Source organism: Scomber scombrus, chromosome 14 (genome assembly GCF_963691925.1).
Source record: "Scomber scombrus chromosome 14, fScoSco1.1, whole genome shotgun sequence".
Lineage (NCBI taxonomy): Eukaryota > Metazoa > Chordata > Actinopteri > Scombriformes > Scombridae > Scomber > Scomber scombrus.
In genome coordinates, this window is record NC_084983.1 from 29,269,826 (window position 1) to 29,285,039 (window position 15,214).

Below are 15,214 nucleotides of genomic sequence, written 5' to 3' on the forward strand. Positions count from 1 at the left end.
AAGAAATACAGTATAGAATATTTCACAGACAGCATTCATAACTCATGTTATGAACAAAATAGATCCTGGCAGGTCATTATGTCTTAAATGTGAATTGACAACTGGGACATATATACATTGTTTCTGCAGTTGTCCAAAAATATCTAAGTTGTGGTTCTTTCATAACAAGGAAATTAGTACGATATTAAAGCACAAGATATGTAAAGATCCGGGTTTCTATTATCTGCCTTCTAAAAAATAGAGTTATGGATGTAAAAAGATCTAAGCTGCTGAACAAACTGCTTTTTCTAGCCAGAAAATGTATATTATTCATTTGGATTCATGAAAAACTTCCTAATGTAACTCAGTGGTATAAGGACATTTTTAGGGTTTTTCAGTGCTAGGTTAAGGGGAAATAACAGCAGCTTTATGGATATTTGGCCTCTGATGGATTACTTACTCAGGGATCTAAGTAAAACTATTGAAAGGGGAAAAGGTACACTAGATTAGGAGGTGCGAGGGTGATTTCTATGGATGGGCAGTAGCTGAGGGAGGGTCAGGGTAATTATATTGTGAAGATGTTAAGATACGTTGCTTATTAATACAATTGTATATATCTTTTTCTTAAATGTTTACTTTATATTTTATTTCATATAATTTTTTTGTACTTTATGTATATAAGTACATACAGTTATTACTTTATATATTTATATATATAATAACAATAATAATAATAATAATACATTTTATTTAAAGGCTCATATAACAGAACAACAGTACATCAAACAATATAAATCAGGTAACATTTAGTGCAAATATAAAGAATAAATATGAATGTGACTATAAAGCATCAGTACAATAAATAAACAAGAACGTGATGCATAGTTAGTGTGAGACAGAGTATGCCACTCTGAATAGGAGCGTTTTCAGGCGGGATTTAAAGGTGGAAACAGAGTCAGAAGTGCAAATGTCTGGTGGGAGAGAGAGTTCCTGGGGGGGGTGGGGCAGATCGGCTGAAGGGTCTGGACCCCATGATGGTAGTTAAGTTGGCAGATGGGTCAAAGAGCTGGTTGGCAGAGGAGGATCGGAGAGTTCGGGAGGGTGTGTAGATGTGAATCAGTTCAGAGAGATATGATGGTGCCAGGTTGGGAAGGATCTTGTAAGTGAGGAGTAGAATCTTAAAGTCAATGCGGGATTTGATAGGGAGCCAATGAAGTTGCTGCAGGGCAGGAGTGATGTGTTCAATAGAGGGGGTTCTGGTTCTGGTAATGATACGGGCGGCTGCGTTCTGTACCAGCTGGAGTTTGTGAAGACCACTGAGACGCTGAAGACCAAAGAGGAGAGAGTTACAGTAGTCCAGACGGGATGTAATCAGGGTGGTTACCAGGATAGCGGTGCAGGTTGGTGAAAGTGAGGGACGGAGATGGTTGATGTTCCGTAGATGGAAGTATGCAGTCCGAGTAACATTATTGATGTGGGCTTCGGAAGATACTGTGCTGTCCGGGATAACACCCAGGCTCTTTACCTGAGGGGATGTCAATCAATCAATCTCAATCTTTATTTGTATAGCGCCAAATCACAACAAAGTTATCTCAAGGCACTTTACACATGTAGGAACAGTGGAATTGTGGATGGACATGGAGAAAGTGTTGAGTGTTGCTAGGGTAGATCTGGTACCAATGAGGAGGACCTCAGTTTTTTCGCCGTTGAGTTTAAGAAAGTTGAGTGAGAGCCATGATTTAATTTCCAGTAAGCAGTCCGATAGGGCGATGGGTGGCAGAGTGGAAGAAGGCTTAGTGGAAAGATAGAGTTGGGTATCATCAGCGTAACAGTGGAATTGAATGTCAAATTTCCTGAGAATATGACCAAGAGGCAGAAGATAAATAATGAACAGGAGGGGGCCAAGGACAGAGCCCTGGGGAACACCACTAGAGACTGGAGAGGAGCCGGATCTCAGGTTCATGAGTTGAACAAACTGTGTGCGGCCAGAGAGATATGATCGGAACCAGGCCAGAGGGATGTCAGTGATTCCAATGGAGGATAACCTGTCCAGGAGGATTTCATGGGAAACGGTGTCGAAAACTGCACTCAGGTCGAGGAGAACCAGAATGGAGAGAAGTCCAGAGTCAGATATATATATATATTAATTGTATTTATGTATTTTATTCTTTTATTTATTCCTTAGTTCAGGCCTGTTATTTGTATTATAAGGATGTTTGCTGTTTGTCATGCAAAACAATGAAAATGAAAAAAAAGTAACAAAAAAAGTGAAGTGAAGTTTAGTATGTGACTCTCCTCAACCACTGATTAGTCAACTAATCAACTAAGATGAGACAGCATCATTCATCAGATGACATTTTGATAAACAGGAGAACGTTTCTCATCCACTGTCTTCTTACTGATTTTCATTCTGCTTCTAAAACTTCAGCTGCTGACAGTCTGCTCAAAATTCATCTTTTTAAACTCTTTGATTTGTTGTTTGTTAGTATCAGGATGCAGCAGCAGAGAGCAGACTCTCCTGAACCCAGCTGTGTGTCCATGAAGAGTGACTGGTCTATGGATCTTCCTATTAAGTTTAAAGAAGGAAAACCTGCTGATGGAAGGTAACAATTTAAAAGTGAAGTCTTTTGCACTAATAAACATTTTTGGACTTCCACGAAAATATTTTTTTGCCTATCTTCAAGTCCGCCACTTGATCAAGCTAACACCAACGCAGGATGCAACGTTGCTTGGACCAATTGAAAAGCTCTTAATAAATGTTTCTATAAAAAAGAATTACAGTAAAGAATATTTCACAGACAGCATTCATAACTCATGTTATGAACAAAATAGATCCTGGTAGGTCACCATTATGTCTTAAATGTGAATTGACAACTGGGACATACAGTGGGGCAAAAAAGTATTTAGTTAGCCACCAATTGTGCGAGTTCTCCCACTTAAAAGATGAGAAATGCCTGTAATTTTCATCATAGGTACACTTCAACTATGAGAGACAGAATGGGGGGAAAGAATCCAGGAAATCACATTGAGGAAACAAACAAACACTAAACTGGGAAATGGACAGAAGATTATTTAAAGAAGATACTAAACATTTGATGGATGACAGCGTTACACTAAAAGAGGAAGCTGATGCCACAACATCTGTGAAAACACATAAAGCACCAGGGCCAGTCTTTAAAAAGATGTTTGGATCAGCTTGTAGCTGCTCTAACAGAGTCTGTACAGAGTAAAAGCTGCTTGATGCTGTGTTCATCCATCTGAAGGTGAACTGGGATGTTTATAGTTCCATCTTTAGTTATTGAGGTTGGCACAGATTGTTACTGAGCCATAGAACTCCTGTTGAACATCCTCACTTCCTTCTTCTTCTGTTGACTCATGACCAAGTCGCTGCCATCCTCTTTTCATCACTGCAGCAATATGAACTCATCAGTCACTCTGTTCTGAAAGATTTCTATTAATTCTGACATTTAAACTGATGATTAATCCTTCATTTCTTTGGTTTTAACTTCATGCTTTTGTCTCTGTTTTATTAGTATCAGGATGCAGCAGCAGAGAGCAGACTCTCCTGCACCCAGCTGTGTGTCCATGAAGAGTGACTGGTCTAGGGATCATCCTTTTTCATTTTTTTCCAGGTATGTTTATTGAGTTTTCTTTTTCTTATAGATACAGTGAACACGATAACACAAAACAAAAAGCTCAGTACATTGGTCTGGACAGCCAGCATGGCATCACGGTAACCTTTATGTAAAATATATTTCAGCAGAACAATGCATAGGGGTAATCCTATTGGGTTTGAAGATGGACAATCTACTGATGGAAGGTAAGAAATCCAGTAATCAGAGCAGCATTTACAGGAGTTCAATTTGTCATCATGACAGAACATCTTTAATAAGCTGAGTGCAGATTTGAGTCATTAAATGTCCTTAAACGTGATGTTTTGTCCACAGAGTTCAGCAGCAGAGCTCAGAGGTTCCCAGTGATCAGTCTGCACAGCAGCATCAAACACAGCTGGACTCCATATTTATGGTGTGTACATGTACAAACACACCTTTTACTATTAACTCCATCAACCACAGATGAAATACTAAAGTAACATTCAGGTCCTAACAGTGTCCATGCTGCTCTGTTTAGACCAGCAGGCCTTCAGACTGACACATGAATCACATGTTGTGTTCTACCAGTTTAAATTAAATGTTCACTTTATCTTTCTGTTCCAGCTGCTGGAGGAGAATATCGTCACTTTTGTGAAGAACGAGCTGAAGAGAGTCCAGAGGGGTCTGAGTCCAGATTACCCAGAATGCTTAGAGAGTCAGAGTGAGGATGAGGAGGTGTTGGACGGTGAGGAGGAAGAGCAGAGGAGGAGCAACAGAGAGGCATTTCTGAAGATCACACTGCACTTCCTGAGGAGAATGAAGCAGGAGGAGCTGGCTGAGCGTCTGCAGAGCAGTAAGAGGATTTTAAGAGATTTAACATGATGGAGAGGAAATGGAGGCAACATGGGAGAGGTTTATATTTAGAACTCTGCTGTAAATATGCTGCACACATCTGCATCAGATCAGAGGCTGTTTGTTTTCCACTGATGAGCTGAATAGAACTGATGGAGGAGGAAAAACTACACAGACATACTTACATGTTCAGATTTCTAACTTTCTGTAGGATCCACTCACTGATTTCATTTGTTGTTTGTTCATTCAGGAGCTCGTACTGCAAAGTGTCGACGTAAACTCAAGTCTAACCTGGAGAAGAAGTTCCAGTGTCTGTTTGAAGGGATCGCTAAAGCAGGAAACCCAACCCTTCTGAATCAGATCTACGCACCACTCTACATCACAGAGGGAGGGACTGCAGAGGTCAATGATGAACATGAGATCAGACAGATTGAAACAGCATCCAGGAAACCAGACAGACCAGAAACAACAATCAGACAAGAAGACATCTTTAAAGCCTCACCTGGAAGAGATGAACCAGTCAGAACAGTGATGACAAAGGGAGTGGCTGGGATTGGGAAAACAGTCTTAACACAGAAGTTCACTCTGGACTGGGCTGAAGACAAAGCCAACCAGGACATACACTTCACATTTCCATTCACTTTCAGAGAGCTGAATGGGCTGAAAGAGAAAAAGTACAGCTTGGTGGAACTTGTTCATCACTTCTTTACTGAAACCAAAGAAGCAGGAATCTGCAGGTTTGAAGAGTTCCAGGTTGTGTTCATCTTTGACGGTCTGGATGAGTGTCGACTTCCTCTGGACTTCCACAACAATGAGATCCTGACTGATGTTACAGAGTCTACCTCAGTGGATGTGCTGCTGACAAACCTCATCAGGGGGAAACTGCTTCCCTCTGCGAGCCTCTGGATAATCACACGACCTGCAGCAGCCAATCAGATCCCTCCCGAGTGTGTCGGCATGGTGACAGAGGTCAGAGGGTTCACTGACCCACAGAAGGAGGAGTACTTCAGGAAGAGATTCAGAGATGAGGAGCAGGCCAGCACCATCATCTCCCACATCAAGACATCACGAAGCCTCCACATCATGTGCCACATCCCAGTCTTCTGCTGGATCACTGCTACAGTTCTGGAGGATGTGTTGAAAAGCAGAGAGGGAGGAGAGCTGCCCAAGACCCTGACTGAGATGTACATCCACTTCCTGGTGCTTCAGTCAAAACTGAAGAACAGCAAGTATGATGGAGGAGCTGAGACAGATCCACACTGGAGTCCAGAGAGCAGGAAGATGATTGAGTCTCTGGGAAAACTGGCTTTTGAGCAGCTGCAGAAAGGCAACCTGATCTTCTATGAATCAGACCTGACAGAGTGTGGCATCGATATCAGAGAAGCCTCAGTGTGCTCAGGAGTGTTCACAGAGATCTTTAAAGAGGAGAGAGGTCTGTACCAGAACAAGGTGTTCTGCTTCGTCCATCTGAGTGTTCAGGAGTTTCTGGCTGCTCTTCATGTCCATCTGACATTCATCAAGTCTGGAGTCAAGAAGTCAGAAGAACAAACAACATCCTGGTGGTCTTGGTTGTCTGAAGTGTTCAGAGACAAATCAACACGTTTCTACCAGAGTGCTGTGGACGAGGCCTTAAAGAGTCCAAATGGACACCTGGACTTGTTCCTCCGCTTCCTCCTGGGTCTTTCACTGCAGTCCAATCAGATTCTACTACGAGGTCTGCTGACACAGACAGGAAGTAGCCCACTGACCAATGAGGAAACAGTCGAGTACATCAAGAAGAAGATCAGTGAGAATCTTTCTGCAGAGAGAAGCATCAATCTGTTCCACTGTCTGAATGAACTGAATGATCGTTCTCTAGTGGAGGAGATCCAACAGTCCCTGAGATCAGGAAGTCTCTCCACAGATGAACTGTCTCCTGCCCAGTGGTCAGCTCTGGTCTTCATCTTACTGTCATCAGAAAAAGATCTGGATGTGTTTGACCTGAAGAAATACTCTGCTTCAGAGGAGGCTCTTCTGAGGCTGCTGCCAGTGGTCAAAGCCTCCAACAAAGCTCTGTATGTGCACACAGATCCAGATTATTGTAGTTTAATCTTTGCTCAAGTAATATTTACAATTGTTTTCTTTTTCGTGGATTCTTCTCCAGGCTGAGTGACTGTAACCTCTCAGAGAGAAGCTGTGCAGCTCTGTCCTCAGTTCTCAGCTCCCAGTCCTCTAGTCTGAGAGATCTGGATCTGAGGAACAACAACCTGCAGGATTCAGGAGTGAAGCAGCTGTGTGCTGCACTGGAGAGTCCACACTGTACACTGGAAACTCTCCTACTGCCATCAGAAAAATATCTGGATGTGTTTGACCTGAAGAAATACTCTGCTTCAGAGGCGGTTCTTCTGAGGCTGCTGCCAATGGTCAAAGCCTCCAAAAAAGCTCTGTAAGTACTCAGATAGTTGGCTTTATTATTATTATTTAGATACTCTGCTGCCTTTTTTATTTTGTTTTTGTAATTTAAATAAGTAACATTTTGCCTGCTTTTCTTTCTTTATATTTCCAGACTGAGTGACTGTAACCTCTCAGAGAGAAGCTGTGCAGCTCTGTCCTCATTTCTCAGCTCCCAGTCCTCTAGTCTGAGAGATCTGGACCTGAGTAACAACAACCTGCAGGATTCAGGAGTGAAGCAGCTTTCTGCTGGACTGGAGAGTCCACACTGTACACTGGGAACTCTCAGGTCAGATCATGACACAGTTTATATTTGATATATTTTTCTAAACTATGAGGTCCAGCTTCTCTAATGTCAGGATTTCTGATTGACAGATGTTTTCCAACAGGGTTTTATTATTCACAGGAAAGAAAATGTTTGAATTTTCCAGTTTATCTTTCTTTGATCCAGGTTTATATATTTTATGACACACATACATGATCACTGGCTGAGACAGAGAAACTGATCTTTGCTTTGATATCATGGGATTTAGATCATTACATGTCTGTTCTTCATTGATTCTGTCATATTTAACTGTCATGTCTCCAATATGTTTAGAATAAAACAAGAAAGGTTTAAAGTAGTGCTGAGAAGATCATTTTTATCAGCATCACAAATAGTCCAGAATCAGCTTTTTAACAACGTTTATTTATTGTCTTGTTCATTATTGTATCTCCAGACTGACTGACTGTAACCTCTCAGAGAGAAGCTGTGCAGCTCTGTCCTCAGTTCTCAGCTCCCAGTCCTCTAGTCTGAGAGATCTGGACCTGAGTAACAACAACCTGCAGGATTCAGGAGTGAATCTGATTGCTGCTGGACTGGAGAGTCCACACTGTACACTGGAAACTCTCAGGTCAGATCATGCAACAGTTTATATTTTATATATTATTCTAAACTATGAGGTCTAGCTTCTCTAATGTCAGGATTTCTGATTAACAGATATTTTCCAACAGGGTTTTATTATTCGCAGGAAAGATATGATGAGATTTAGATCATTACATGTCTGTTCATCATTGATTTTGTCACATTTAACTTTCATGTCTCCAATATGTTTAGAATAGAACTACAAAGATTTAAAGTAGTGTTGAGAAGATCATTTTTATCCAGCATCACAAAGAGTCCAGAATCAGCTTTTTAACAGAGTTTATATATTGTCTTGTTCATTATTGTATCTCCAGACTGACTGACTGTAACCTCTCAGAGGAAAGCTGTGCAGCTCTGTCCTCAGTTCTCAGCTCCCAGTCCTCTAGTCTGAGAGATCTGGACCTGAGGAACAACGACCTTCCGGATTCAGGAGTGAAGCAGCTGTGTTCTGCACTGGAGAGTCCACACTGTACACTGGAAACTCTCCTACTGCCATCAGAAAAAGATCTGGACGTGTTTGACCTGAAGAAATACTCTGCTTCAGAGGCGGTTCTTCTGAGGCTGCTGCCAATGGTCAAAGCCTCCAGAAAAGCTCTGTGAGTACTCAGATAGTTGGTGTTATTTATTATTTAGATACTATGCCATCTTTTTTTTTATTTTAAAAATGTATTAATATGAGTAACCTATTGCCTGTTTTGGTTGTTTATATCTCCAGGCTGAGTGACTGTAACCTCTCAGAGAGAAGCTGTGCAGCTCTGTCCTCAGTTCTCAGCTCCCAGTCCTCTAGTCTGAGAGATCTGGACCTGAGTAACAACAACCTGCAGGATTCAGGAGTGAAGCAGCTTTCTGCTGGACTGGAGAGTCCACACTGTACACTGGGAACTCTCAGGTTATTTTTTCTGATTATGTATATGAAGTAATATTTTGTTTTCCCAGGTTTCTAGTTTACATGAAGAGTTCTTATACTAAAAATATTTCCTGAAACTTCTGACTGAGCCGATGTGTTATAATATCAAGTATACAGTAAACATGTGAGTCAGAATATATGTTTCTGTCATTTAATCTTCAATGAAGAATCAATGTGCATACTGTAACATAAAACATCAGTAATCTTCTATTAAATCTTCTCAAAGTCTTTAGAAAATGTTGTCACACAAAATGTAACTTTTCTTTTTATTGTAATTTACTTTTTATTCATTTTACTTTCAGTAAACAAAACAATGTACATGCGCAACCGGGCACAAAACAAATAACATTGGGAGGATCTGAGTGTTAGATGAGACAGCAGAATCAACATAAACACACTATACATACATAGATACATGTACCCAAACCCTCATTTATCCTAACAGCTCAGACTGTATACGGATATATGTATAAACACATATTCACATACAGGTTTTTAAATAAACTTTCCACAAGACCTCGAGCAGGCAGTCTGATTTGAGTAGTTGGGCTTTTGCGCCGGAGTACGAAAGAATTGAGTCACATTCTTCCAGCTGAATTCCCTCCAGGAAGGACAGTTCGTCACTGACCACTGCTGTCTGCAGATCCTGTCCCACTCTAAACAATATTTAACTTAAAGAAATTTCTTCTAACAAAGTAAAAACAGAATGGCATCAGATTAAACTCTGAGCTTCAGCAGTTTCAGCCTCCAGCAGCAACATGTGGTTTCTCTGCTTCTACTAAACTAAAATGTATTTGCATGACACCAACATACAGCAGGGGGCGCTGAGTGTGAACATGAAGGCCTGAAGGACAAAATCCTGTTGACTGAGTTGAGAATGTTTTTAAACTCATTAGATGGACTGTTGTGTGTGTTCAGTCTGTCAGGATGTCTGATCACAGAGGAAGGCTGTGCTTCTCTGGCCTCAGCTCTGAGCTCCAACCCCTCCCATCTGAGAGAGCTGGACCTGAGCTACAATCATCCAGGAGACTCAGGAGAGAAGTTACTGTCTGCTGGACTGGAGGATCCACACTGGAGACTGGACACTCTCAGGTATGGACAGACAGGTGGACATTCTCAGGTATGGACATAGAGGTGGACACTCTCAGGTATGGACAGACAGGTGGACACTCTCAAGTATGGACAGACAGGTGGACACTCTCAGGTATGGACAGACAGGTGGACACTCTCAGGTACGGACAGACAGATGAACACTCTCAGGTATGGACAATCAGGTGGACACTCTCAGGTATGGACAATCAGGTGGACACTCTCAGGTATGGACAATCAGGTGGACACTCTCAGGTATGGACAGATGGACACTCTCAGGTATGGACAGACAGGTGGACACTCAGGTATGGACAGATGGACAGACACTCTAACTCTGACTAACTGAGGGACTGTGGTTCATGTTTAATGGTGGATATGAGTGAAGGTGTATGAAGCTGATTGTGTCTTTGTCTTTTCCTCCAGGATGGACCATGGTGGACAGCAGAGACTGAAACCTGGTCTGAGGAAGTGTGAGTGTGTTTTCAGTTTTATTCATTTGAACTTTGATAAAAACTGGATGAAATATGTAAAAGAAGTGAAAAAAGTTCAAAATGATGGAAAATGTGTTTTGGCAGAAATGGGCGTGGCCTAAACTGACATTTATCTTGAACCAATGAATCCATGAAGCAAAAATTTCCTTCTGTTCGTCACAGTTCAGGAGTTAAAAGAGAAATGTTTTATAAATGTCCACATGGTGGCGCTACCTGCTCCAAAATGTCCCTCATGTCTCTCCTGCAGATAAAGTTCATTCATTCATACTGACTTCAGCTGTTTGGAGCATTTGGACAAAAATGTGTTTGTAACAGACTTGATGTGCAAAGACCTTCACTTTACACCAAACTTGATGAAAAAACATGAATATTACTGAATATCACTGTCATGGTGACTGTTCATGTTCTGACTGAACTTCTTAAAGGTTCACTTACTCTGTATGTCCAAAGCTTTCAGTCACATCTCATGGTCTTCCTCAGTGATGTCTCAGTTGTTGGGACTCAGTGGGAGCAGGTTTGATTTTCAGCAATAAGTAATAGTTAACAAAGATAATCAATAAAAATCAATAAACACATGAATATGAATGAATAACTAGGTGTTGCCACCCTGAGGTCCAAACAGTCATCAACAACCAATCACAGGAGACATCAATAGAGTGTGTGTGTGTGTGTGTTTGTGTGTTTGTGTGTGTGTGTGTGTGTGTGTGTGTGTGTGTGTGTGTGTGTGTGTGTGTGTGTGTGTGTGTGTGACATCATCAGAGTTCAGGTCAACAGGTTATTAAAAAACTTTATTAACAGTAATGTACAGTACAAATAACATCAAACTAGTTTTTGTTTGGAGGAAAATGAAGAAATCTGAATTAGTGAATATGATGTTTGCATAAAAGACGCAGCAATTTGATCAAGTGATCAACCTCACTGTTGTTAGACTCTCCATTCAAAAATAAGAGCAGACTCTCTGTAATAGGAAGCAAAACTTTATGAGTCTCCCACTTATGATAAAAACATAAAACAAATGAGAAAAAGATTCAACTTCCTTTCAGCAGAAGGAACATAAAGAGGAAACATCAGGTCTAACATAGTGAATACATTCATTGCAGAGATAGTAATCTGTAACATTTGAATATGAATTTCTTTCATTGAATCAGAAAAGAAATGAAATGTAAATATGATTTTTAGTGGCCAAAAAACCTCCAGATGAGTCTGTCCTTTAACTCCTGTTGATCTTTTACCAAGGTGGAGTGAGCAGTGTGTCTGACGCGCAGCCACAGCAGATCCAGTGAGCAGTGTTGTTCTCAGATTCATTTACTGTCAAAACATGAAAAACAAAAACCTAAAGTAAAATATGACGTTTCTTATGAGTCCATTGATCTGATGATGCTGCGTTCAATAACAGTATCACTGCTTCCATCTTACATCAGCCTTCAAAACCTAAAGGTTAAGCCCCGCCCTCACCACCTGAGGAGGGAGGAGGACGCTCTTACTGCTACAAATACAATTCATTGTTTTTAATCAATAATTCATCCTAAATAATCAATATATCCTGTAAACAGAAATAAAATAAATAACCTTCAAAGCGGCTCCTACATGACTGACTTGAGTTGAATGTGTAATGTGTCTCCACTTCAGTATGAAACTGCAGAGATGTTGTGATGTATCAGATCAGTGTGATCAGCTGCAGCAGCTTATCAATAAATAAGGAGGCGTGTGAGCCGCTAAAAGACTTGAGTGAAGGCTGCTCTCACGTTTCCTCAGAGCAGAAATACTGTAGAAAGACTTGGGACGAACGTTAAATGGAGCAGAACAACTTCCTGTTCAGGCCAGGATGGAGGAGGAAATATGAAATAAGAGAGTTGAGATGCAGCCTTTGTTATCAGGCTGTGTGACTGTGTGCACACCTGCTTCTGTCTGCTGGTATGAGGCCAACACAGTCGTCATGGAGACGCTTTAAGTTTCAATGGTTTCAGTAAAGTTGTTCATAAATCAACAGATGATAAACTGCAGCTGTATTGTGTCTCGTTCTCTCCATCAGATGCCTGTGAACTGGAACTGGATCCAAACACAATGCACAGAAGGATCAAACTGTCTGATAACAGCAGGAAGGTGACAAATGTGATGGAGGTTCAGTCATATCCTGATCATCCAGACAGATTTGACTCCTGGTATCAGCTGCTGTGTAGAAATGATCTGACTGGTCGCTGTTACTGGGAGGTCGAGTGGAGAAAAGGAGTTGATATATCAGTGAGTTACAGAAGAATCAGCAGGAAAGGAAACAGTGATGACTGTAGGTTTGGAAGGAATGATCAGTCCTGGAGTCTGAGGTGCTCTGATGATGATGGTCGTTATTCTGTCTGGCACAATAACAGACACACACCCATCTCCTCCTCCTCCTCCTCCTCCTCCTCCTCCTCCTCCTCCTCCTCCTCCTCCTCCTCCTCTGTCTCTAACAGAGTAGCAGTGTATGTGGACTGTCCTGCTGGCACTCTGTCCTTCTACAGAGTCTCCTCTGACTCACTGATCCACCTCCACACCTTCAACACCACATTCACTGAACCTCTGTATGCTGGGTTTGGGTTTGGGTTTTGGTCTGTGTTTGAGTTTGGGTTATGGTTGAGGTATTGGCCAATGTTACCGTTGGGTCCTGCTTCCTCAGTCTCTCTGTGTCGTCTGTAGGAGGGAGAGTCTCTCTGTGCTTTTAAATACAACACATTTACATCCTGGTTTTTCTGATCTTACGTCTTTTTTAACACTAGAAAAGGTGATCATTATCTCCTATTTAAATAATCTGACCTCTTTGGACCACATTTGATTTTTATTGCATATATTTTTCCTTTGAGGTTGGCATCTTGTACATTTATCTCCCTGTTATATTTTTTATATTTGGGTTTTTTGTTGTTGTTCTGTTTCTCTGTTCTAACACCACGGGTGGGAACAATATAAAGCTACTGGAACATATATCTGTACATTATACTGGTCATCTGTACTTTACTGGTTTACAATAAAGAAAAACAATAAAAACACATTTATGAGGAAGTGAAGCCTCAGTGAAATAATCCTCATAATACTGCAGTACTTTTACTGTAATACTGCATACTACATCGCTCATAATACTGTAGTACTTTTACTGTAATACTGCATACTACATCACTCATAATACTGCAGTACTTTTACTGTAATACTGCATACTACATCGCTCATAATACTGTAGTACTTTTACTGTAATACTGCATACTACATCGCTCATAATACTGTAGTACTTTTACTGTAATACTGCATACTACATCGCTCATAATACTGCAGTACTTTTACTGTAATACTACATACTACATCACTATAATACTGCAGTACTTTTACTGTAATACTGCATACTACATCGCTCATAATACTGCAGTACTTTTACTGTAATACTGCATACTACATCACTATAATACTGCAGTACTTTTACTGTAATACTGCATACTACATCACTATAATACTGCAGTACTTTTACTGTAATACTGCATACTACATCACTATAATACTGCAGTACTTTTACTGTAATACTGCATACTACATCACTCATAATACTGCAGTACTTTTACTGTAATACTGCATACTACATCACTATAATACTGCAGTACTTTTACTGTAATACTGCATACTACATCACTCATAATACTGCAGTACTTTTACTGTAATACTACATACTACATCACTATAATACTGCAGTACTTTACTGTAATACTGCATACTACATCACTCATAATACTGCAGCACTTTTACTGTAATACTGCATACTACATCACTATAATACTGCAGTACTTTTACTGTAATACTGCATACTACATCACTATAATACTGCAGTACTTTACTGTAATACTGCATACTACATCACTCATAATACTGCAGTACTTTTACTGTAATACTGCATACTACATCACTATAATACTGCAGTACTTTTACTGTAATACTGCATACTACATCACTCATAATACTGCAGTACTTTACTGTAATACTGCATACTACATCACTATAATACTGCAGTACTTTACTGTAATACTGCATACTACATCACTCATAATACTGCAGTACTTTTACTGTAATACTGCATACTACATCACTATAATACTGCAGTACTTTTACTGTAATACTGCATACTACATCACTCATAATACTGCAGTACTTTACTGTAATACTGCATACTACATCACTCATAATACTGCAGTACTTTACTGTAATACTGCATACTACATCACTCATAATACTGCAGCACTTTTACTGTAATACTGCATACTACATCACTCATAATACTGCAGTACTTTACTGTAATACTGCATACTACATCACTCATAATACTGCAGTACTTTACTGTAATACTGCATACTACATCACTCATAATACTGCAGTACTTTACTGTAATACTGCATACTACATCACTCATAATACTGCAGTACTTTACTGTAATACTGCATACTACATCACTCATAATACTGCAGCACTTTTACTGTAATACTGCATACTACATCACTCATAATACTGCAGTACTTTACTGTAATACTGCATACTACATCACTCATAATACTGCAGCACTTTTACTGTAATACTGCATACTACATCACTCATAATACTGCAGTACTTTACTGTAATACTGCATACTACATCACTCATAATACTGCAGTACTTTACTGTAATACTGCATACTACATCACTCATAATACTGCAGCACTTTTACTGTAATACTGCATACTACATCACTCATAATACTGCAGTACTTTACTGTAATACTGCATACTACATCACTATAATACTGCAGTACTTTTACTGTAATACTGCATACTACATCACTATAATACTGCAGTACTTTTACTGTAATACTGCATACTACATCACTCATAATACTGCAGTACTTTTACTGTAATACTGCATACTACATCACTATAATACTGCAGTACTTTTACTGTAATACTGCATACTACATCACTATAATACT

At 40.1% G+C, this 15,214-nt stretch overlaps 1 protein-coding gene across 1 annotated transcript; it reads left to right on the forward strand.

The window, feature by feature from the left end:
* Nucleotides 1-5,425: 5,425 nt before the first annotated feature.
* On the forward strand, nt 5,426-13,234 carry LOC133993661 (NACHT, LRR and PYD domains-containing protein 12-like; the record flags this gene model as incomplete). The annotated part of the gene is given in 9 exon segments (XM_062432655.1): nt 5,426-5,449; nt 5,451-6,478; nt 6,568-6,768; nt 6,976-7,143; nt 7,574-7,747; nt 8,474-8,647; nt 9,584-9,757; nt 10,178-10,224; nt 12,278-13,234. Coding segments are annotated over 9 exon segments (2,631 nt in total), but the record flags the coding sequence as incomplete, so codon positions are not given.
* Between the last annotated feature and the right edge of the window lie 1,980 nt (nt 13,235-15,214).